Below are 23614 nucleotides of genomic sequence, written 5' to 3'. Positions count from 1 at the left end.
TTTGTTTCTTCCTACTCTGTGAGGTTCTGGGGACCTATGGGGATACTACAAGTTCATGGAGTAGAGACTGTTGCTGAACTAAATTCAACCACAAGAGAGTGCAACTTATTCCACAAACAAATTAACAACACCCAAACTTCAGCTGTACTTTGATACAAAGAATAGAAGAGACAAAAACCCTAACAACCAGGCCCCAAGTAGAAATGGCAAGAGGTGGGCCCTCAGGTCCCACTCATGGACATAAATTGTTACAGCAACAAAACAAACAAAACAGAACAAAAAAACAGAATTAACACAAAGGATACCAGACCCATGAGAAGGTCTCAACCTAGATCACTCTAGGACACCCTTGGCAAGTGAAGATTGTACCCTAAAAAGAACCACATAAGAGTGGAAGAGAAATCCTTTCTAAGAGATGCATAAAATCCAACATAGGAATACAAGAAATATGGAAAAAAAAGGTAACATGACACGTAAATTTCATTATTCAACAGCAACTGACCCCAAAGATACTGAAGTGGATGAAATATCAGATAAAGAATTTGAAAGAATGATTATAAAGATGATCAAAGAATTCCCAGAGAACATAGTAAGACAACTGAATGAATTAAGGAAGTCAATTCAGGATATGAATGAGAAATTCAATATGAAGATAGACACATTGAAAAACAAAACAAAACAAATATTGTAAATGAAAGTCACAATAAATCAAATAAAATATTCAGTTGAAAGTATCTCTAATAGAGTAGGCCATGATGAAGACAGGATCTCAGAAATGGAAGACAAAATCACCAGCCTTGAACACTCAGCATTAAAGAAAATAAGTAACAATGATCAGAATATACAAGAACTCTGGGATAACATAAACGAACCAAATTTAAGAATCATCGGAACTGAGGAGAGTTGTGGGATACAGGCTAATGGAATGGATAACCTTTTTAGGGAATAACAACAGAAAATTTTCTAAACCTTGAGAATGAAATAGATATCCAGACAAGATAAAAAGAACCTCTCCACAAAAACATTATAATTAAAATCCCTCGAATACAGAACAAGGATAGAATTTTAAAGGCCTCAGGAGAAAAATGTCAGGTCACATTTAGAGGCAAGCCAATCAGAATAATTTCCAATTTCCCTGTGCAAACTCTATATCCAGTAAAGCTAACCTTCAAAATTGAAAAGGAAATAAAAACCTTCCAAAATAAGTAGAAACTAAAAGAATTTACGACTACTAAACCATCATTATAGAACTTACTTAATGTAATAGGCTGGCAGAATGGATTAAAAAGCAAGACCCAACTACATGTTATTTGCAAAAGATGCACCTTACAGGCAAATATAGCCACAGGCTGAAAATGAAAGGAAAGAGATTGATATACTATGTGAATGGAGCCTGAAAATAAGCAGGAGTAGGTCTCCTATTTGAAACCAAAATTTGACAAAATTCTTTGTCACTTCTGACAAAGAAGTTCACTTCATACTGGTAAAAGGAATAATTCAACAAGAAGATATAATAATAATAAATATTTATGCCTAACCATTAGTATAACCAATTCACATAAAGGAGATACCACTCAAATTGAAACCTCAGATATCAGTAAAATAATACTAGGTGATTTCAACACACCTCTCTCACCATTAGATAGATCATCCAGATTCAGTAAAGACTATTTTGACCTGAAAATTATTATAAACCAAATGATTTTAACAGACGCCTATAGAATATTTCATTCAACAACAGCTGAATACATTTTCTTCCCAGTGGCTCATGGAATTTTCTCCAAAATAGACCATATTTTAGGCCACAGAGCAACTTTTAGCAAATAAAAAAAAACATTTTTGATATAATCCCTTGCATCTTAGGAATGAAATTCAAAAATCAACAAACAAAACACTAAAGAAACTATGTAAACACATGGAGATTAAAAGATACAATTCTGAAAGACGAATGGGTGATAGGAGAAATCAAGGGAGAAATTTAAAAATTCTTAGACTCAAATGAGAATAGTGATATAACATACCATAACCTTTGGGACATTAGGAAGGCAGTTCTAAGAAGGAAGTTTATAGGTATGAGTGCCTACATAATTAGTCCAACCACTAAGGAAATCTGGATGGAGGTTCCTGAAAAGACTAGGCAACTACCATACCATTCACCTATACCATATCTTGGTATTTATCCTGAAGAATTAAAATCATCATACTATAGTGATATATGCATACACGTTTATAGCAGTACAATTCACAATAGACAATCTATGGAATGAGTCTAGGTGTTCATGAACAAATGAATGGATAAAAAAATATGGCATATATACACAAATGAACTTTATTAAGAAACATGAACTTATGTCACTTGAAGGAAAATGGATGGAACTAGACGCCATTATGTTAAGCAAAATAAGCCAAATTCAGAATGTCAAGGGTCATATGTTTTCTCTTATATGTGGAATCTAGAGAGGAAAATGGAAAAAGAAAGGTGGGGGTAGATCTCATGAAAATTAAAGGGAGATCAGTAGAGGAAAGGAAACAGGGGGTGGGAGATAGGGAGGAAAAGGGGAAGTGCTAGGGAGTGATATTTAGCAAATTATATTGTTATATTATATGCATATATGAATATGTAACCACAAATTCTGTCATTATTTATAACTATAATGCACCAATTAAAAGTGTAGAAAAATAATAAAATAAAGATGGTTTAAAATAAAAAAAAAAGAGACAGAGGTTATGAAAATATAAAATTTCCCAACTAAGAGTTAAGGATACTTACTAATGGATAGGGTATGAATATATTTATATAAACAACAGATTTTTTAGAATATTCTCAAGAATGAGAAAATCTTGCTATAAATTCTATATAATACTTTAAGTGTCTTCAAACAACTGTAATTTCTGATTAACAAAAGGTACTTTATTGCAAACAAATCATAGATTTCACAATAGTAACCATAAAACAATGAACATACCCCTGTATCTGTATCAGATTTTGATGAATTTAGACTTTCCTGAGAAGGTGACGGGGACACACGTCCTAAAAACAGCATAATAATTGTAAAAAGGCATATATGTACACATATCCACCCAAACAAAATATAATCATAAATAATAACACAGTAATGCCTAATAAATCATAGGATATATTCTGGAAAAATAAGCTTTTTATACAAGTAAGTATTACCCTACTATATATATAAGTGCCAAAAGCATGCATATATATATATATATATATATATATATATATATATATATATATTTTTTTTTTTTTTTTCTTTTTGGTACTGGGAATTGAACCCAGGGGTACTTTACTACTGAGCTACATCCTCAGTCCTTTCTATTTTCAGAAAGTATAGGCTGGCTTGGAACTTGCAAGTTCCAAGTATTCATAGTGAATACATTCTTATTAATTATAACAAATAGCAGGAGGAACAAGAAAGGGGCAAGGAAGGGTCAAGACTGTAGCTATGTCTCTGTCTCAAGGGCCACTGAAATAGTCTTTTTGCTTTAGGAAGGGCAATTAAAGAAATGATAAACAACTAATACTAAAAAAACCTCACTATATTGTAAAAACAGCTTAATTTCTTGCTAAACTCATCATTACCTTCAATTATATATATTACAATATAATGCAAATAAATTCGAAAGTGTTTTCTAAAAAACATGAGTCCTAGCTTGCCAGGTTAAAAAATCTCTCTAGATTTCTATATTCCTTAAATTGATGCTTTGAATGTACTCTATATTCTCATCAATGGCTACCTCTATTCTCCTTTCCCTATTCTCAGCCTTAGGTGACTGGGAGGGAGAGGTTTATGGAGAAAATGTATTATGCTGCTAAATAATAAGAAAAGAATCCCATAAATGAAAAGCCCCTATTTACATCAATTTTACATTTCCTGATAACTTACCACAAGACAAACATTTTTACATAGGTGAGTAGCTATCTATCTATATGTAAACATAGGTGTTTGTATACATAATATTCTGAGGGTTTTCTTTTCCACTTCACATTTTTTCATATACTCCTTGATATATTGACAATTTGGGCCTAATTTTCATGGCTATTTCCTTAATCATTCTTTACATTTAAGGTGTACATACTACTTTCATTCTTTTTACAGTTTAATGAGATCTTTCCTTCCTTAAACCTAGGATAAATTTGAAGGTTGCCATGGGGAATCAAATAGCTTTGTTCTCAATGGTTGATGCTTGACAAGGAATAAATCAAAAGCTTTGTGATAGTTCTTTTCATTTGGCTTTAGAGGCTTTTAGCTGCTGACTTCTGTCTTATTTTTAAGTAACCAAATGACAGACAGATAAGGAGGGCATTGTAGACTGCATATCCCTTATCAGATTCTGGAGTTCTTCAGATTGTGGAATATCTGCATATACTTTATCAGTTTAGCATCCCCAATCTAAAAATCTGAAACCTGAAATGCTCTAAAATTAAAAATTTGTTGAGCATGATGCCAGTGTTCAACAAGTGTAGAGAGCATTCTGGATTTTGGAGTTTGGGATTAGGGATGCTCAATATGCTCAACCTGTACTGTACCTAAAATGTAAAAATTCCAGATTTCTGTAGATTTTTAAATAAATGAAAGATACCTTCAGTATTGTATTTCATTCGCATATTGTTGAAATAATCAAAAGCATTTTTTAAAGCCCATATTCTCACTACATTGTCTTGTCCAGCTGAGGCAAGTAACCGGCCACAGTGAGAAAATTTCATGGTCCAAACAGCTCCCTGTGAAAACAAAAGAAGTTTCAGGTTGTATTTTGAAAGTCAAAGTTTAAAATGATGCCAAATTATTCATATCTTAGATAATGTTCATGGGCTGGGGCTGTGGTAGAGAGCTTGCCTAGCACGTGTGAAGCATTGGGTGTAATCCTCAACACCACATAAACAAATAAACAAACAAACAAATAAAAAGGTATTGTGTTTATCTACAACTAAAATTGGACACAATACCTTTATTTAATTAATTTACTTTTTTATGTGGTGCTGAGGATCGAACCCAGTGTCTCACATGTGCTAGGTGAGCACTCTACCGCTGAGCCACAACCCCAGTCCCAACTAAAAATATTTTTTAAGAAAGATAATGCTCACATTAATAATGACCTTCACAGTCAAAAGTCCAATGGTGCTATAATACCACAAAGGGAGACCTTCAGAGAAAAGGTGGGTAAGATAGTTGTAGTTTCCCATAATTTACAAGTTCAGTACCCCAAACTCTATCCACATATTAATGAAAATAAGCATTCTGAGGTAGCCAGATATCTTAGAAAGTACAAGCCCTAGTTTGGGATCTTTGTCGCCTAGCTGAACATGAAGTGGGAAGAGAGAGCTCTCTCTTCCAAACAGCCTCCCTAACCAGGGCTGAGGAAAAATAAAGCCCACTTGGCCACAAATCTCATGGCATTGGGTACTTAGGAAGAAATATTGGAATAGTGTGGTCTCATCCTGCTTTTTTTCCCTAGAAACAAGGTTCTTTAACATATGGGGGTGGGGTGGGCTAAAGAATATGAATCCTTAAATTGGAAGAGGCAAATACTATGACAACAATTCTATAATGCCCATCTAGATGTATCAAAAAGATTACCCAAGTTAGAAGCAAAAGCTCATTTACTGCAATAACATTCATTTCTATGAAGTTCAAGAGCAATAAACACTTGTCATTTGGAGTCTACTACAATGGGATTTTATTTAAAATGGCAAATAACAAGGAAGTTAAAATAGTACAAGAAAATTCATCAGGTTAGGTACTTTAATCAACTCAAACATTTTATGTGCAGATTATAAACACCTAAATTTAAGTTCCAATCTGGCTGCCATCTGTTGTTTATGGTTGCTTCCTTCTAGTTAAGCCAACTTTTAGATTTAAATTCTAAATAGATTCCCTGATCAAGAACACAGCATCACTTATCCATCTCTGAGCTCTATCGCTGTGTTCTTTGTGTTCCTAGATTTTCAAAGATAACTGTAATGCTATTGGTGTACTTTGATCTTTGTTGATATACTTGAATTCTGATGGAATGTAAACTTCTACTTTCTTCCTTGTTTTAACTGAGTGTCTCACTTTAAAACATATATTGGGCTTCTAAAATATTTATTAAAATTATTTAAAATATATTGGGAAATATCTTAAATTTTTCATAGTGACAAATCATACTCTAATTTAACTGCTTTAAAGTTTGATACCTTGGCATAGTTTTATTAAGGATAGAAGCTTAGAGTTTACATATTCAATACCTCTCGACCTGTAATTCAGAGATAGACTCTGTATCACTTATTCATTATATCACACTAATATAAATGTACTTTTCTTGAGTCAGGCTAGCAAAAGTACGTATGTGTGTGCATGCATATTAATAACTAGAGATCAATTTTATAAAGCCAAAGTATTTCTCTTAACAAAAACAGTAGCAATACTGAAAAATGAAAAGGTTGGTTACCATATGTTCTCCACTAAGATCTTGTACCACTTTGATCTGATCAAAATCATAAGGTCCTTTGAAACCATGTGCAGCTTTGAATTTAACTGGTCTTGTATATGGCATCCCTTCATCATCACTTGATGAAGGATCATCTTGATCAGTATGAAACACTAAAGAGAAAAGCAACAGAAGCCATTACTAGCTAATATACATATAGCTACTTTCATACTACTGCTTATCAAGAAAATTCATTAAATAGAGAAAAAAATTTAGCTATTCCTATATAACATTGGTGAAGAACATGAAATCTTAGTTCCAGGTTATCTGGGTTCAAATCCAATTCTGTTATTTATTGTCTATGTGAACTTTCTATGCCTCTCACTTCTTTCAACTATGAAATGGGAATAATGATGGTATTTATCTCATAGGGTTTTTTATGGTATTAAATGGATGAACACAAATAAAAGTGCTTAGAAACTGGCACAGAATAATTACAATATAAGTGTTTATTAAATTAAAAAATGAAGTAATAATGGCAAAGGCACAGGAGGTTAAGATCTGTGCAAATTTAGAAAATGTAATAAATTTTGAAAATATTTATAAAAACTAAATAACCTTACAAAATTAAGTTACAACTGATTACTGAATAATCAACCTTTCCAGGTTGTCATAATCACCAAATGTAGACATAATAATTATATAAATGCATTTACCTTTGCACTTATAAAAAATTAAGTGATATAGTAACTCATTATTTACTGAAATACAACTAAGATATTAGCAATAAAGGTTTAATACATTCAATAAAATAGTGTTCCTTATAAACTATAGGCTAAGATGAGATGATTACCAATTTAATGAACACTCAGTTGAAATATCTTGTATTATTTACCTTCATCTCTTACACTTTTAACTTTATTTATAGCACGTTCACCATATTCCTCAGCAAGATGCTTTGCTCTCTTTACTGATTTTCCAAGGAACTTCTTTAGTTGAGTCCTTAACAAAAATATAAAATATATTTATTAACTCAACTAATTGTTAAAGTTTAACAATTCATAGATAAACACATTAACTGTGACTGGTACATTACTTTGAAATGAATTTTCACATAAATAGTAGGTGTTTGAGTTTTCATGTTCCTTGGAATAAATATATTCTAGTCAATATACTACTACCAAGGAAATATAGGCAGTTTTGCCTAATTTATAGTATCATATATTCAAGGGTATCAGCTTTCTATGGTGAATAATTGATTAGCAGGTGTTGGGTGGGGAAGGGAATATTTAAAATCCAGGTATTCATGCCCCACACATAGATAATGTGATCTGGAGTCTGGGGTGAAGCCATGAAGATGTAGAGAGAATCACTTTGAGAAGACTGCTTAGAAAGTAGTCCTTTAAAACATATTTTACCAATAAAAAGAAAGGGTAAAGAGATATTTACTTATAAAATAGAATGCTTTAGTAGCCTAAGGTGGTCCTTTGCCCATTCTCTTTCAGTCTAGGTATGTGCATATAAAATTAGACTAAGCTTTCCTGGTAGGTACTCTAAAACACAATGTTAACACAAGTATTTATTTTAAGCTTCTTCAAAGAGAATATAATTATTTCTTTTTCCATAGTCTAAGTTTCAAATTTCACATATTAAGAAACAAATCACACTACATAATATTTAAAGCAAAATAATTTACAAATCAAGGGTAATTTTTACCAATCCATGGAAATGTATGGTATTAATGGTCCTATTTTTAAAAATAGCTAACTTTTTGAGGAAACTAAAGAGAAAAAAGGGGAAAAAGGTGCCTTACAAAATCAGAAGGAAGGGCTGGGGATATATCTCAGTTGGTAGAGTGCTTTCCTTTCATGCACAAGGCCCTGGGTTCTAATAGCCAGCACCACAAACAAACAAAACAAAAAACCAAAATGAACAAAAAGTTGAGCATGGTGGCTCACGCCTGTAATCCCAGAGGCTCAGGAGGCTAAAACAGGAGGATTGCAAGTTCAGAGCCAGTCTTAGGAATGGTGAGGTACTAAGCAACTCAGTGAGACCCTGTCTCTAAGTAAAATACAAAATAGGGCTGGGGATGTGGCTCAGTGGTCGAGTGACCCTGAGTTCAATCCCTGGTACCCAAAACAAACAAGCAAACAAAAAACAACAAAAACAGAAGGGAGATCAGTACATCAGAAAGGGCAGAACCAGGGGAAGGAAGGAGGGAAGGGAAAGGGGAAGAACTGGGTAAAGAAATTGACCAACTTATGCTATATTCATATGAATATACCACAACGCATCCCAAGTTTATATATAACTATAATGTATCAATTAAAAATATATGAGTAAGCCAGTTGTGGTGGTGCACACCTGTAATCCCAGGAGGTCAGGAGGAGGATCACAAGTTCAAAGATAGCCTCAGCAGTTTAGAGAGGACCTAAGCAACTTAGTGAGAACCTGTCTCAATCAATAAATAAATAAATAGGGCTGGGGATGTGGCTCAGTGTTTGAGTGCCCTTGCATTCAATCCCTGGAACCAAAAAAAAAAAAAGTAAATAGAAGGAAGTCCAAGAGAGTATAGGAAGGGGATAAGGGAGTGGGGGTGGGAGGAGTAGTACTAGAGATTAAAATAGAAAAAACTATGTAACATGCATTTATGAATATGTCAAAATGAACCCTATTATTATATATAGCTATAATGTATTAAATTTAAAAAAAAATAAAAAGAGTTGATAACTCATGCACAAATACACACACACACACACACACACACACACACACACACGAGACATTCAATCTTATGAAAAACAAAGGAAGATGAGTAGAATAGAGGAAAGGGAGCAGGGGAGGCAGTAGGGAGGGGGGAATACTGGGGAATGATATTGGTCAAACTATATTGTTATATTATGTACATGTACAATTATGTAACTACAAATTCTACCATTATATACAATTATAACTGCACCAATAAAAAAATGTGGGAAATGAAGTACAGAATATACAATTATGTATAGTATATAACACTTAATAATGATAATAAATGCCTATATGTTACTGGTTTTAAAAAAAGATGTTCACTGTCACGGTTTTTAGAATAAGTAAGATACAAAAATAAATTTTAATCAACAGGGGAATGGATATAAGTGTTGGTATGGCATATAATAAATGAATGAGGTAAACCTCAGTTCTTTCTTCTTTTTTTGGTACCAGGGATTGAACCCAGGGGTGCTTAATGACTCATTGAGCCACATCCCCAGACCATTTAATTTTTATTTTTTTTTAATTTTGAGACACGGTCTCAGTAAGTTGCTGAGGCTGGCTTTGAACTTGTGATCCTCCTGCCTAAGCCTCCTGAGCTGCTGTGATTACAGGCATGTACCCCCTTGCCCAGTGCCCAAACCTCAGTTCATTAAATGTTCCAACCTCCCAGTCACTTCAAAACCTCTGTACTTGTGGTTGTTTCAACCTAGAAGAGTCTTCTCCTGGATAATTCCTATTCACCTTTTAGGCCTCAGATCAAATAATTCTCTCTCACAAAGACCTTCCTTGACTTTAGGACCAGTTTTCCTATTACATACTCCCACGGCATTCCCCCCAGCCTCAGTTTTCTAACCATTAGTACATACCTAGTTAGATTTATCTGTGTAATTTCATGTTTACATCTGTCTCTTCCATTTAACTTGAAATTTTATGAGAATGGAGACTGTCTTAACTGATGTATACCCAGCACTAAACTCCCAGGCCTGGCTCATAGAAAGATTGCAATATGTTTATTACTGGTACCGATATAAAGATATTTATAATATATTAGATTTTAAAAAAACAAGTTAAACTATTAAGCACAATATAAATCGCAATATTGTGAGAAAAAAAATTCTGCGGAGAATACACTAAACTATTGCATTGATTATTTCTGGGGGTGAGATTATAAGAAACTTTCATTTTCTATTTTATGCATTTCTATTATTACTTTTGATAACCAGACAAAACAGAAGACAAACCACTTCTAAAACCAATATAAAGTCTCCACTACCTCTAACCCTAAAGTTATATTCTCTGGACGACAATAGGTTTACTACTTTAAAAGACAAGAAAATATTTTAACCGTTTCAGATGAGAATATTTCTAAAACATATAATTTCATGCATTCTTAAAATGGCATGTAATGTTCAGTTAAGTTTTTTTTCTCTCTCTCTTTTTCTTGGTACCTGGAATTGAACCCAGGGGCACTTAAACACTGAGTTACATCCCTCACTCTTTTTTATATTTTATTTTGAGTCAGGGTCTCACTAAGTTGTTGAGACTGTCTTTGAATCCATGATCCTCCTGCTTCAGCCTCCCAAGCCACTGGGATTACAGGTGTATGCCACCATTCCTGGCTCCTTCCTTGATGTGTAGTCCCACTATTACCATTTTTACTATTCTTTAATACACATAGAGCCTTTCCAACAGGTTGCAGTTTGGTCATACTATTGGTTTTCCTTTGGACTTCAAGGCCAATGAACATGGTCAAGGGAAGCCAGAACTCTGGGCCAGTCTCTTCTGGCCATCAGCTGCCTCATCAGTTTTAACCAGTATTCAGTGCAACTATTAATAAATTTATGTGTTGTGGCATGAGGAGATGTTGAAAAGTACTACTCTAAGGACAGTTGTGCTATGTATGAGTTCTTTTATAAATTTTCTTATCATTGCCTTACAATCAGATTACCTGATATTCTTTTGTGTCAACTTACATGTTGTCACAGTTTTATTGCTTCTGTTTTGCTGTGAGCTCATTGAACACTAAATGAACAGATTTTAAAAAATGATTTATGAAACATAGTATAATTGCTTTGCATAAACCTGAGGAGCTTTTCTCTCAGAAAAACAAGCTTTAGTGCATGGACAACACAATATTTTCTTGGATGTTTATCTGTCTCCTGAAAATTCCTAATTCTTAGGTTCCTGATAGCTGCCATTGCTAGACAGCCAAGTATCAGATATCTGAGGTGATACTATATATATACCTTTTAAGTACATCTTTTAAAAAAATTCTTAATGTTTTCTTTGTTATACACTAGAAAAAAATTAGACTCAGGTAGAGAATTAACTTTGGACTTTAAATAAAATTATTGCCAATTAAAGGACCTGTGTATAATCAAGCACAATCCATATGCCCATTACTGTGCGAGACATCTCAACAGGATGGTATGAACACAATCTTTTTGCAATATATGGCTTAGTTGTTTAACATGTACTTGTTTTGCTTTTTAAATCAGAAAAGAGTTTAAGATAATATATGATAAAGGGGAAAAGTAAGTTATATGAATTCTAGGTATTACTGAAATTGAGAAAAAAGATATTTGCTATGAACTGGAGCAGCAAGGAAAAATCTCACAAAGTCGGATTTAGAAAGATTAATAGGATTTAAAGAGATTAAGAGAATGGGGAAAGACAAATTCAAGGACAATCATGTTTTTCTTCTAATACTTCTGGTACTTACCACCAGAAAAAGAATACAGGGATGATACAAAACTTATTGGTCATTTTATCTACGTCAGGTACTTTAAAACTGACCACTACAACCTTAAGGAACTCATCATAATCAATCAGCTGGGAGCAGGGAGTAGTGGTGGTAGGTGGACATACTAAGCTGGATAGAGTGTATATTTAAAAGAATATAGCAGTTCTCATATTTTTTCTAAGAAATGCTTGAAATAAAGAAAAGGGTTATACTTTTAACTCACGTTTTCTGTTTTAACCTTCCACCATCAGTATCTGTTGGCTGAGATTGTAACTTTTCTTCATCATCTGACTGTGCTGCATCATTACTATAAGAAGGAGAAGTCATTGTAAAAGAAACCACTTCTCTTTCATTTCTCAAAAATCTCTTTATACTTACTATATAATCAGCTATCAGAATAAAAACTGAATGCCATTTAGTAACTCCTAAGAAACTTATTATAAATAAAGTTTTTTTTTAACTGGACACTGCACAAAAATGTTAAAAATAACTTGTGGATATATTCCTTCCAACTCGACAGGTACATCATATATTATATTTAATAAAAAGTTCTTGCTTTTCTAGAAATTGTTCCTAAGATCTACATATATTATATAGTAAAGTCAATCGCCTCACTCTAAAGATATTTCCCAGCCCTACCAAAACAATAAGCTATTATAAAATTTATCATCCTTAAAGCAAGGTTTCAGAAGACCAAGTATTTATCCCATATAGCCTTTAAGCCTCAATGTTTTTGTATTGTCTCTAGTATAAGTTATCTTAAGAGAAACTAAAAACTATGCAATTTAAGATTTATACAATTTTCTCCAAGTAACTATATAGTCATAAAAAAGAACAAAGTTAAGGAATATATATAATAACATATTTAAACTGGAAATAAAATATATACACACAGTCCATTTTATTTCCAGTTTGAATATTATAAATGATAAATAACAACATTAGGTCATACCTTACATATTCTTTTGTCCTTCTCATGATGTGTAGAGTGAGAGGATTAATACCTGTTGGCAGCTTCTCTTCAGCAAGACTTAAAGGTATTTCTTCTCCAGTATCTAGGTTCTTAATCATTACACTGGCTAAAATTTCCTGAGGTTAAAATAACACCAAGATGACCTACAATTTAATTATCTTTTTGAATCTATAAAGTCCTCAAAAATTTAAGAACTTTCTAGATACATTCAATACTATGCACAATAATTTTTAAACATTTTTATTAATATATAATTCACATACCACAAAATACACTCCTTTAAAGCATATAATTCAATGGCTTATAGAATATTCACAGAGTTAGTTGGATGTGGTGGCACATGCCTGTAATCCCAGCTACACAGGAGGCTAAGGCAGGAGGACTAAAAAGTTTGAGGCTGCCCAAGGCAACTTGGTGAGACCTTGTTTCAAAATAAAAAATGAAAAGGCTAAGGATGCAGTTCAGTGATAAGAGTGCTCCTGTGTTCAATCCCCAGTACAAAAAAGAAAAAAAAAAAAAGAAATGTTCACAGAGTTGTGCTACCATTGCCACTAAGCTAGAATATTTTCATCACCCCAAAAGAAAATTTCCTACCCATTAGCAGTCACACCTCATTTCCCTTTCTTTCCTGCCCTTGGAAATTACTGATCTAGATTTTGTCTCTGTGGATTTACCCATTCCAGACATTTCACATAAATCCAATTATATGATATGTAGCCTTTTGTGGCTGGATTCTTTTATTTAGCAGGCTGTTTACAAGGTCCACCAATGTAGCATGTATCAGCATTTCATTCCTTTTAATTATTAAAAAACACACCATTGTATGGATATACTATATTTCATTATCCACTCATTAGTGATATACATTTGGGTTCTTTCTATTTTTTTTCAGTTATGAACAATGCTACTATGTACATCTGTGTATATTTTTGTGTGGACATACTTTACTTTTGCTTAGGTATATGTATAGGAATGGAATTACTGGGTCATGGCAACATCATGTTTAACATTTCAAGGAACTGCTAAACTATTTTCCAAAGTATCATAATTTTAAAAAATGTGTTGTTCTAAAAAATATTTTGCTTCAAGACTGTTGAATAAATTGGGCAATAGATGTATACAAAGTTTTAATGGTAAAAACCATTCAAATGATAAAAACTACTTTATGTTTGTATAAAACATGTATCTATAAACTTGCTTTTTATAAAATATAGATCCTACTTTGAACATGTTTATTCTACTATTTAACTGCGTAAAAGATCAAGTTTCAGTCAGGGGATGCAAGATCCAGCACACCAAAAAAAAAAAAAAATTTAAGATAATCTTCAATTTTCATTGTTTTTCAATATAACTTTGTGGACTAACAGTCATTTATTCTTTTTTAAAATGTATTTTAGTTGTAGTTGGACATATCCCTTTATTTTATTTATTTATTTTTTACTTGTACTGTGGATTGAACCCAGTGCCTCGCATGTGCTAGGTGAATACTCTAACGTTGAGCCACAACTCCAGCCCCAGTCATTTATTCTATATTTTAAAATAACTAGAAGAGTCCAAAGGTTTTCAATGCAGAAATGATAAATGTCTGAAAGGATGGAAATGCTAACCACTCTGGTACATGTACACATTATAAACATGTATAAATCATACTGTACCTCATAAATATGTACAAAGGTTAAATGTCAATAAAAAAAAGTCTAACTGTGGTGACCTATAATAACATGAAGTACATTCATACTGGTGGGCAACTATCAGGATCATCCATTTACAGAATGTTCTTATTTTCTTGTTATGATTTTTATATTTTATATTCTTAATGGGAAAAAAAAGAGAACCGAATTCTACCTCATCAGTAAGCTCTCTCCCAGAGTTGGATCTAGGTCTCTGAGGGCCCATCACTTCACCTGCTATTGTCTGCCCATCAGGTGCTTTTCCATTTTCCTGAAATTATAATTTTATAAACAGAAAGTAGACTGAGTCAGTATCTATAAATTCAATTATTCATTATTATACATAGTTCTAAAGAATTCTATAATCCAGTCATTGGAGTCTACTGAAACTTTAAATGGTATACTCCATTTCAGTCCTTTATTGTTCCCTGAATGATGAAAAACATTAGATACCAAAACTATTGCTGCCCATGATATAAAAATATATATTTGTTAATTTACTTGTCTTAAAATGAGTAGATGTTCTATTTGAATCTGACCCAAAAGCAGCTCTCTACTAAAATTGCTACTAATCAGGCTGTATGTGGATAACTCCAAGGCAGGAGTTCTGTAAAGATAAGATAGTAAATATTTTAAGACTTTTTGTTCACATACAGTTTCTCTAACAACTCTTTAAAAATGTAAAGACCATTTTTGGCTTAAAAGAAAAAAACATGTAATGATCATGTTTGGCCTACAAAATAAACTGCTGCTGACCTCTTCTTTAAGGTTTTAACAAGACTACAGTGTTAGACCTCTCAGTCTGCTACTCTGCCCCGCCTCCACTAAAACACAGGTAACCCTGAGTCTCAGAATTTGGCTGTGGCAAAATTCATGTTATTTAGTCTTTTGTATAGCCCACTGCCTAGTACAAAAGATTTTTATGATTAGGAAATTATAAAAGTCCACTGATTTTGATCAATATTATTTAGGTAAATGAAGAGTATAGTTGTAATCAATAATAAGCATTTGTCATGTTTTGAATACCTACTACCTGCCATACTTCATTTATCTTTTTTCTATTTTATCAATGGGGCATCTGAGACTCAGATGCCAAATAACTTACTAGGCTCACCCAGCTAGTTAGTAACAGAGCTACATAAGGGAAATAAGGGGGCTAGGTTTGGGGGACAAGAAATTATTTGGCTTGGAGGAGAAAGAGGATTTTATAATTAACAAATTATCCAATTGCAGAAAGTCTGATAATGCCTATATCAAATATAACACTAATTCACCAACCTGGGCAGTAACTATTTTATCTCCACTGGTAGCACTTGCCAAATCAAGAGAAGGCTGAGAATCCCTGACTGTACTTTCAGAAGTCATTGTTGTAGTTAGGAGAGAATCAGACGTAATATTCTCTTTGGGTACTGCAACGATAAAAATAACAACAACTAACATTTATATAGGCCCTTACACATATCTTAAAAGTGCTTTAACTTTTATTTGATTCCTTTTTTTTTTCAGTACTGAGAAATGAACCCTGGGGTGCTTAACCACTGAGCCACATCCCCAGACCTTTTTAATTTTTATTTTGAGACACAGTCTCACTAAGTTGCTTAGGGCCTCACTAAGTTGCTGAGGTTGGCTTTGAACTTTTGATCCTCCTGCCTCAACCTCCCAAGCCACTGGGATTACAGGCATGTGTCACTGCGCCCGGCACTTATTTGGTTCCTAAAACAAGCTTATGAGGAAAGTTGTTTTATTACTCTCATTTTTTATATGAAGAAACCATGGTTCAACCAAGTTATTTAACTTCCTCAAGATTATTCAGTTCATACAGTAAGGAGTGAAGTATTCAAATTTAGACCTTAAGTTTCTATATCCCATGTTCACTTCACCATGACACATTATTTCTCAGCTGGTAATAGATGTGAAAGTTTGAGGTTAGATGAAATGTTCAATAATAGTAACATCACCAATGAAAAATTTTCATTTTTTATCTAGTAATAAATAAATAATTTTTGTAATGTGGTCATTAGTGTGGTTTTACTGGTTTTAAAAATCATGAACTGAAGCAAAAGCAGAAAGTTAAACAGTTTCAACTCCCAATTCTCCCCATTAAAACAGTTACTTTTCAATTAATACTTGCCATCTAGATCCGGTGTTTTTAGAGCCTCAAATTCCAATTCACTTTTCTTTTTTCTTGGTGGTGGAGCAGGTCGAGATGGAGGTGGGGGTCTAGGAGGTGGGAAATTAGTTGGAGGGGGTGGGCGTGCTGGAACAGGCTTCTTTGTACTAGCTACTATATCAGGTTCTGGAGTAAGGTGCCTTGGGGGTTTGGCGGGAGCCACTTCTTCCACAGCAGCAAAATCTTTAGTAGATGAAGAGTTTGAGGATGCAGGATCTACAACATCACTTTGTTTTACTTCCATTGCTTCCTTGTTCAATACTTCTATTTCCATTTCAGGCACATTCTGTTGCTCAGTTGAACTTATTTCATTTAATTTTATGGTTTTGTCTACTGACTTCTCACAGGTATCATCAGATGGAAAACATTGTTTTGATTCTAATTCAATTTCCTCAAATGCATTCTGACTCTCTGCCTTTGTGGAATCTTCCTGTAGTACTTGATCTATGCCTAACAGTCCAGGTACATTACTAAGATCTGTTCCAGATACAACAGGACTGGCAGTAGCCTGATCAGAGAGTCCTTTTCCATTGGGATCCAAAGAGTCATCTTCAAGATGTACTTTCTGACTTTCCTCAATAATACTTTCAATTATCTAATGAAAGGTTAAAAAGCATTTTTTGAAATATGAAGCTATTTATAAAAACATATTAATAGCTAATAATTTATATAGTACTTAGTTCGTATAAGGCAATGTTCTTATCACTTTATAAATTTCAATCTTTACAACAACCTTATGAGATTATGTTCCTACTGTGATCAATGTACAAATGAGGGAACTAAGGCATATGGGGATCAAGTGATTTGCCCAAGGTCAGAGCTAATAAGTTATTAAGCTGGTGTAAACCCAGGTATTTGGGTTCTAGAATCTACACTCTTTAACATTATAACAGAGAATCTGTGTTTGCATATAGTAACAAACGTTCAATCAAACCTGTAAAATAAAGTTCAAGCCTAAATTTATATTAAGACTCATAAGGTCATAGTTGTGTCAAATTAGTTGCAATAACTGCCTGCTGGGTTTGAGTTTTTTTTTTTTTTTTTAACAAAAGCATGAAAATAAAAACCCACCCAGGACAAGAATTCAACTTATTTAGGTCTAAACTTGAGCCTATGTTAGAAAAGCCAGCAGATGCAGGGAGATTAAAGTTCTTAAACAAACTATACCCAATATTCCACTATTCAAACTGATGGCAGGTCTATGAAAAGAGTTCAAACACCCATCCCATCTTGCCTCACCCTGCCACATTCTTATCTGTAGCTGAAAAATATAGAAAGTCTGTCTTCTACCAACATTTCTACCTAGTCTTATGATTACTAACACATTAAATCTCCTAACCCACTATTTTTCTACCACACTCAATCATGAAATAACTTTTGATTTCTCAATTCTTTGAATTCAGCAAGTAAATGGAGTGTGTCACAGAACCATCCTCATCTGGTTGAACATAGCCAGTCATGCTAACATGAATTGGATATTACTACTACTTGATAATATTCATCTTTAATATCAACACATTCCTTATATCAGTTTTTTTCCCTCAATCTTCAATTTTTTAATTCTAGAAATTCCCTCACTACTTTTGCCAGAGGAATATTAACTAGGGTCTACCTCATTTGTCAATTAGGCGGTAAGGACCTTAGTGATAACAAAACTCAGATTACAACAGGTCTAAGGTTGAACAAGAAGTAAAGACATACACAGCTGGTATGGTTTCTTTTCTCAAAACGCTTGATGCATGAGGCCCTGGGTTTTGATCTCCAGCACTACATGTGCGCGTGTGCGTGCACACACACACACCAAAAAAAAAAAAAAAAGGAGGAGGAGGAGAGGAAGGAAGGAAGGAAGGAAGGGAGGGAGGGAGGGAGGGAAGGAAAAAAAAAGGCTTGGCTATAATTGGAACAGACTGCCAGAAAGTGACCTAGCACTTTTATAAACTGAAGGGAAGGAGCCTTGAAATGAAGATAACTGAGCAAAGTTCTGGAGAAGAAAGAAGCCCTACTGTGTACTATACCCGGTATGCACACCATCATTTAATTGTTAATTATTTTAACACAGGTCTTGTAAGGTGGCTGGATTATCTTCCCTCTACAAAGGCAGGCATCTGAGGTAAAGGCATGAAGAATTTTGTACCATGTCCCATAGCTAGCTAGCTACAAAGACCAAATTGAAATCCAGGTCTTTCTTAAAAAGCAAGTGTTCTTTAAAATATACCACACTACTCTGGATGGGGAAAAAAAAAATACTAAATGGGCTTAGAGTGGTGGTGCATGCCTGTAATCCCAGCGGTTTAGGAGTCTGAGGAAGGAGGATCACAAGTTCAAAGTCAGGCTCAGCAAGACCCTGTCTTGAAATAAAAAAAAATAAAAAGGGCTGGGGATGTGGTTCAGTGGTTAAGTGCCCTGGGTTCAATCCCCTGTGCCAGAAAACAAAACAAACAAATAAAAAATACCTAAATGATCAGTGATGAACGACATTAAGAAGAGGTAAGATGGCTGGGGATATAGCTCAGTTGGCAGAGTGTTAGCTTCACATGCACAAAGCCCTGGGTTCAATCCCCAGCACTGCCTCGCAAACAAAGAAAAAAAAAAAAAAGAAGAGGTAAGAGATTAAAACAAGTTTGCTGGGGAGGGAAGTGAGAGATGATAGAAAGAAATAGATTCAGGCTTCTTAGCCTCTCATGTCTACATGTAACATGAAACAAGATTATTTGCTGAGGGGCATGCAAGTGGCCATAGTGAGCACAAGATGAGTATATGGGTTTATAAATAATCATTGTACATAATGTAAAGGCACTTGACATAAGAGGGGTCAAAAGGAGTTTGAAAATCATGTTTTCCCTAACCCCCTGAGAACAATCTCTCTCCCCCTCTCTTCTAAACTTTAATTGTTCTTGCTGGTCATTACAGTATGAACAATAATACAAATACAGGGAGCATATGGGCATTCTGCATATTCATTTTCTCCACACTACATAATTTGTTACTGGAGAGTAAGGCCCATGTTTTCAGGCTCATTATACATACATACATACATACATACATACATATATATATATATATATATATATATATATATATATATATTGCCTCACCCTAGATTGTAGGAGGTAATGAAAAGGGAAAGGAGAGAACAATGAAAAACCATGACCAACACAAAGCAACAAGAGCAACATAAAGCAGTGTTTTGCTATAAAAAGCTCACTGATTTCCTAGTGGTTATAAAATAAACCCCAGATACTTAGTATGATAAAAGGCATTTCCATAACCTGGCCCTAACTAGACTAATAGTCAAACATTCTTCACATTCCCCATCTCCATGCCTTTGGTAATGTCTTTCCTCTCTCATCTCTGCCTTCCTAAATCTTACCCATTCATTAAGAACCAGTTTAGATACTACTTTCTCCATGAAGTCTTCTCCATTTCTACCAGCAAGTAGGAAGTAAAGTCTTCTTTGAGTTCTTATACTATCTTGCAAATTTATTTGAATGTTTATTACATTTAGCTTTATGTTTATCAAATATCCCCTACAAAACTGGAAGCTATTCTCAGGGTCTTGGTCCAGGGTCTAGCCCATAATCTTTATCATAAATGTTCTACATATCATTAAAAAGTGTAGAACTTAAAAAAAGTTACACCTCAAGTCTTAAGCTTCACTCTACTGTCTCATGGTGTTTTCTCAATACTTTTTTTTTTTTTTGATGATGCTGGGGATTGAACCCTGGGCCTTGGGCATATGAGGCAAGCACTCTACCAACTGAGCTATATCCCCAGTCCCTCACTACTTTTTCAGCTCCTAAATTATCAATAAAGTCACCTTTTTCTTGGCTACTAACTATAGATAGGATAAATTACAAATGGGTAACTAAGAAAATACTCTCAAAAAGGGAAAGAAAAGCTATAGCAAAAAAATATAAACATTTAAAGTTTCAACAATCATTTCAAAAGTGGCTAGATACATTGTAATACATTTGATGGAAACTGATACATCAAGTAAAGACTCAGTATTGAAATGGGGTAGAAATATGAGAAAAATTAAAATATGATAAGAGTAAAACAGAATATAAAATTCTATCTACACTACAATCAAGTATATAAAAATATGCAAGTCATGAGAACCAGAAGGGAATCCTGACAACTGATATGTTACAGTGTAGAACTATGAAAAATTCTTTAAAAAATCGTTACATCTCTGTTTTTTTTTTAATATTAGTTGTTGGACATTTATTTTATTTATTTATATGCTGTGCTGAGAATTGAACACGGTATTTCACACATGCTAGGCAAGCATGCTACCACTGAGCTACAACTCAGCCCCTAAATCCCTATTTTGTATGCTGGTACACAATACTACTACTTCTTCCAAAAGAAAGAAGCCCGGTATGCACACCATCATTTAATTGTTAATTGTTTTAACACAGGACTTGTAAGGTAGCCGGATTATTTTCTTCCAAAAGGGATTATTTTTTCTTTTAAAGGAAAAAGTATGACCAACATTAAACTATGTGTCCACTAAATTTGTAAATTCTGTAAGGGGAAAATAATCCACACTAGGGGTGATTTTACCATATGCATTTCCCCACATATTTGGTGATTCTTGGAGACATTTTGGGTTGTCATGACTAGGTGGTAGGGGTGTGGATGCTACTGGCATCCCAGTAGGTAGAATAATCCTACAATACATACAACAGTTTCCCCTTCCCTCTAACACAATGAATTATCCAGCCCCCAAAGTTAATACAGCTACTACTAAAGAAACAGTAAATGTGTCATTTTGTTGGCTTTCAAAAACTCACATGTTATAACAGTGCCTAGGACACGGGAAAAAACTCAGAACTTGTAGAAATGAATAAACACACACATCCAGTCTTTCTGTGAGTTTTATCCTGATATTTAAAACTGTCCATTCTAAAAATATTTATCTTGTGCTCTGTCTCTTCTAAGAAACCAGTTTCTGGAGCCTCACAGCACTGATTCTTTAAACAGTATCAAAGATATTATCAGAATAAGAACTGATTCCTAAAGACATCAGAATTTGATGCACTGAGTTTTTCAATACCTGTAATGCCCAGTGGCAATTTCAAGAGGAGTTACAGATTATTCTAATAAAGTATAAGTAGAAAAAATAAAAATGTTTTATAAAATACTATTTTAAGGATAATTATCAATTAGTTAGAATGTAAAAATGACCTATAAAAAGTCCTGTGCCTTCAATTACAAATTCAATGGATTCGAGATATAATTTCTGAATAGTGTACTACACTAAAAAAGTAGGAAATTTTCTGTTTTAAATATACCATGTAAATATAATGTCTGCTATATACTAATATTGACATATCTTTCCAACCTTTTTAGACACATCTTGTTTCAATTCTTGTACAGGGGACTCATTTCCAACTTTGTGTGCAGTGTTCTCTGTTTCCTGTTTTAAAAAGAAAACAAATAGAGACCAAATGATGACTTCTTTTTTTAAAAAAATCTGCTTAAAAAGGGTTCAAATGAGAAAATACAGCATTAATAAATCTAAGATCCACAAATGGTTTAGATGTCTATATACTGATAGATGCCTATAGATTTCATGCCAATGTGAATTGAATAAGAAGGCTGATAATCTGCAATTTTCTATTTATCTAACATAATAGAATATTTACATTTAAATGTGAAATCCTGCCAAACTCTTTAACATTAAAAAACTGTAACTGAAGATTAATAATAATAAAATAAGAATGTGTAAGTACCTTTGTACCTGAAAATGATTAAAGATTTAAGCAAAGGGTTGAATCAGAATTATTGTTCCCAAGATATGGCTCCATAAATAGACATTAATACAAAAGCATATAATACAGAAAAACACATTCAGAGAACATTTTTTTTAAAAAAAGTCTACATGCTTTATAAAAGGAATCAAGACTCGACCAGAAGTTAAATGAAGCCCCCAGAATAGTAACAGATGAAAAATATTAAACCCACCAAAAATACATATATATCTACGTATACATTTATATACACATACGTACATATATATATATATTTGGGAGGTTAGAGAAGGTACAAATGGATCTTCATTTCTGCTAGAAAAAAAAATCAGGGCAAAATGAGACAATTATATAGTTGCAAATTTTAACATAATGTTCTTTTCCATCTTGTTATTTTTATAACTACAGAAGTATAGCAGTTTTTTTTGGGGGGGGTACTAGGGATTGAATCCAGGGCACGCAACCACTGAGCCACATACCCAGACCTATTTTGTATTTTATTTAAAGACAAGGTCTCACCGAATTGCTTAGTTCCTCACAAAGTTGCTGAGGCTGGCTTTGAACTCACAATCCTCTTGCTTCAGCCTCCTGAGCCACTGGGATTACAAGAGTATACCAATGCATCCAGCAGAAGTATAGCAATTTGAATGCTACTATTGAATACTGAGAAAGCATTGCATAATTCTTGGGTGTACATCCCAGAGCATGTTAGAATGTCACTATATAATCATTTTTGACAGATAAGTCACTCAAGGCACATAAAGGTTGCCTATAAGGTTTTACATAAGTATTAAGGTGGTACTTACATAAATACCAGGATATGATCATGATAGACTCCATGATAAAACTGCCTCAGAGATTACTATTATGGATTTAATGAGGAAGTGAAATTTCCAAAGGACTTCAATAACCTTAATCTGAGAAGTTGTTTCACTGAAATCCTACCCAGCATTTGGGGAATATTACTAATCTTATACAAACTCTTGTAGAAAAAACAAAATCATGGAATCTTAGGTACTAGGTAAAATCCAAACTCCACCACTGCTAATGAGAGCCTAAAATGACATGTCCCTTTAGATATCTTCTATCTTTTTCTTTTTTGGCATAAAGGATTAAACTCAG

At 33.7% G+C, this 23614-nt stretch overlaps 1 protein-coding gene across 1 annotated transcript in view; it reads right to left on the bottom strand.

Annotated features, from left to right (window-relative positions):
• Wdr44 (WD repeat domain 44) overlaps window positions 1–23614 on the bottom strand; it is an 89127-nt gene that overhangs the window by 30935 nt on the left and 34578 nt on the right. Inside the window, exons 3-12 of the mRNA XM_077106379.1 lie at window positions 22084–22158; window positions 16698–17331; window positions 15845–15975; window positions 14742–14837; window positions 12876–13012; window positions 12147–12230; window positions 7322–7428; window positions 6448–6599; window positions 4600–4738; window positions 2967–3031 (exon numbers count right to left, since the gene is read on the bottom strand). Coding sequence (XP_076962494.1) covers window positions 2967–3031; window positions 4600–4738; window positions 6448–6599; window positions 7322–7428; window positions 12147–12230; window positions 12876–13012; window positions 14742–14837; window positions 15845–15975; window positions 16698–17331; window positions 22084–22158 — 1620 coding nt within the window. The remainder of the gene's footprint in view (window positions 1–2966; window positions 3032–4599; window positions 4739–6447; window positions 6600–7321; window positions 7429–12146; window positions 12231–12875; window positions 13013–14741; window positions 14838–15844; window positions 15976–16697; window positions 17332–22083; window positions 22159–23614) is intronic.

Source organism: Callospermophilus lateralis, chromosome X (assembly GCF_048772815.1).
Source record: "Callospermophilus lateralis isolate mCalLat2 chromosome X, mCalLat2.hap1, whole genome shotgun sequence".
NCBI classification, from domain to species: Eukaryota; Metazoa; Chordata; class Mammalia; order Rodentia; family Sciuridae; genus Callospermophilus; species Callospermophilus lateralis.
This window is presented reverse-complemented; position numbering and strand designations above follow the sequence as displayed.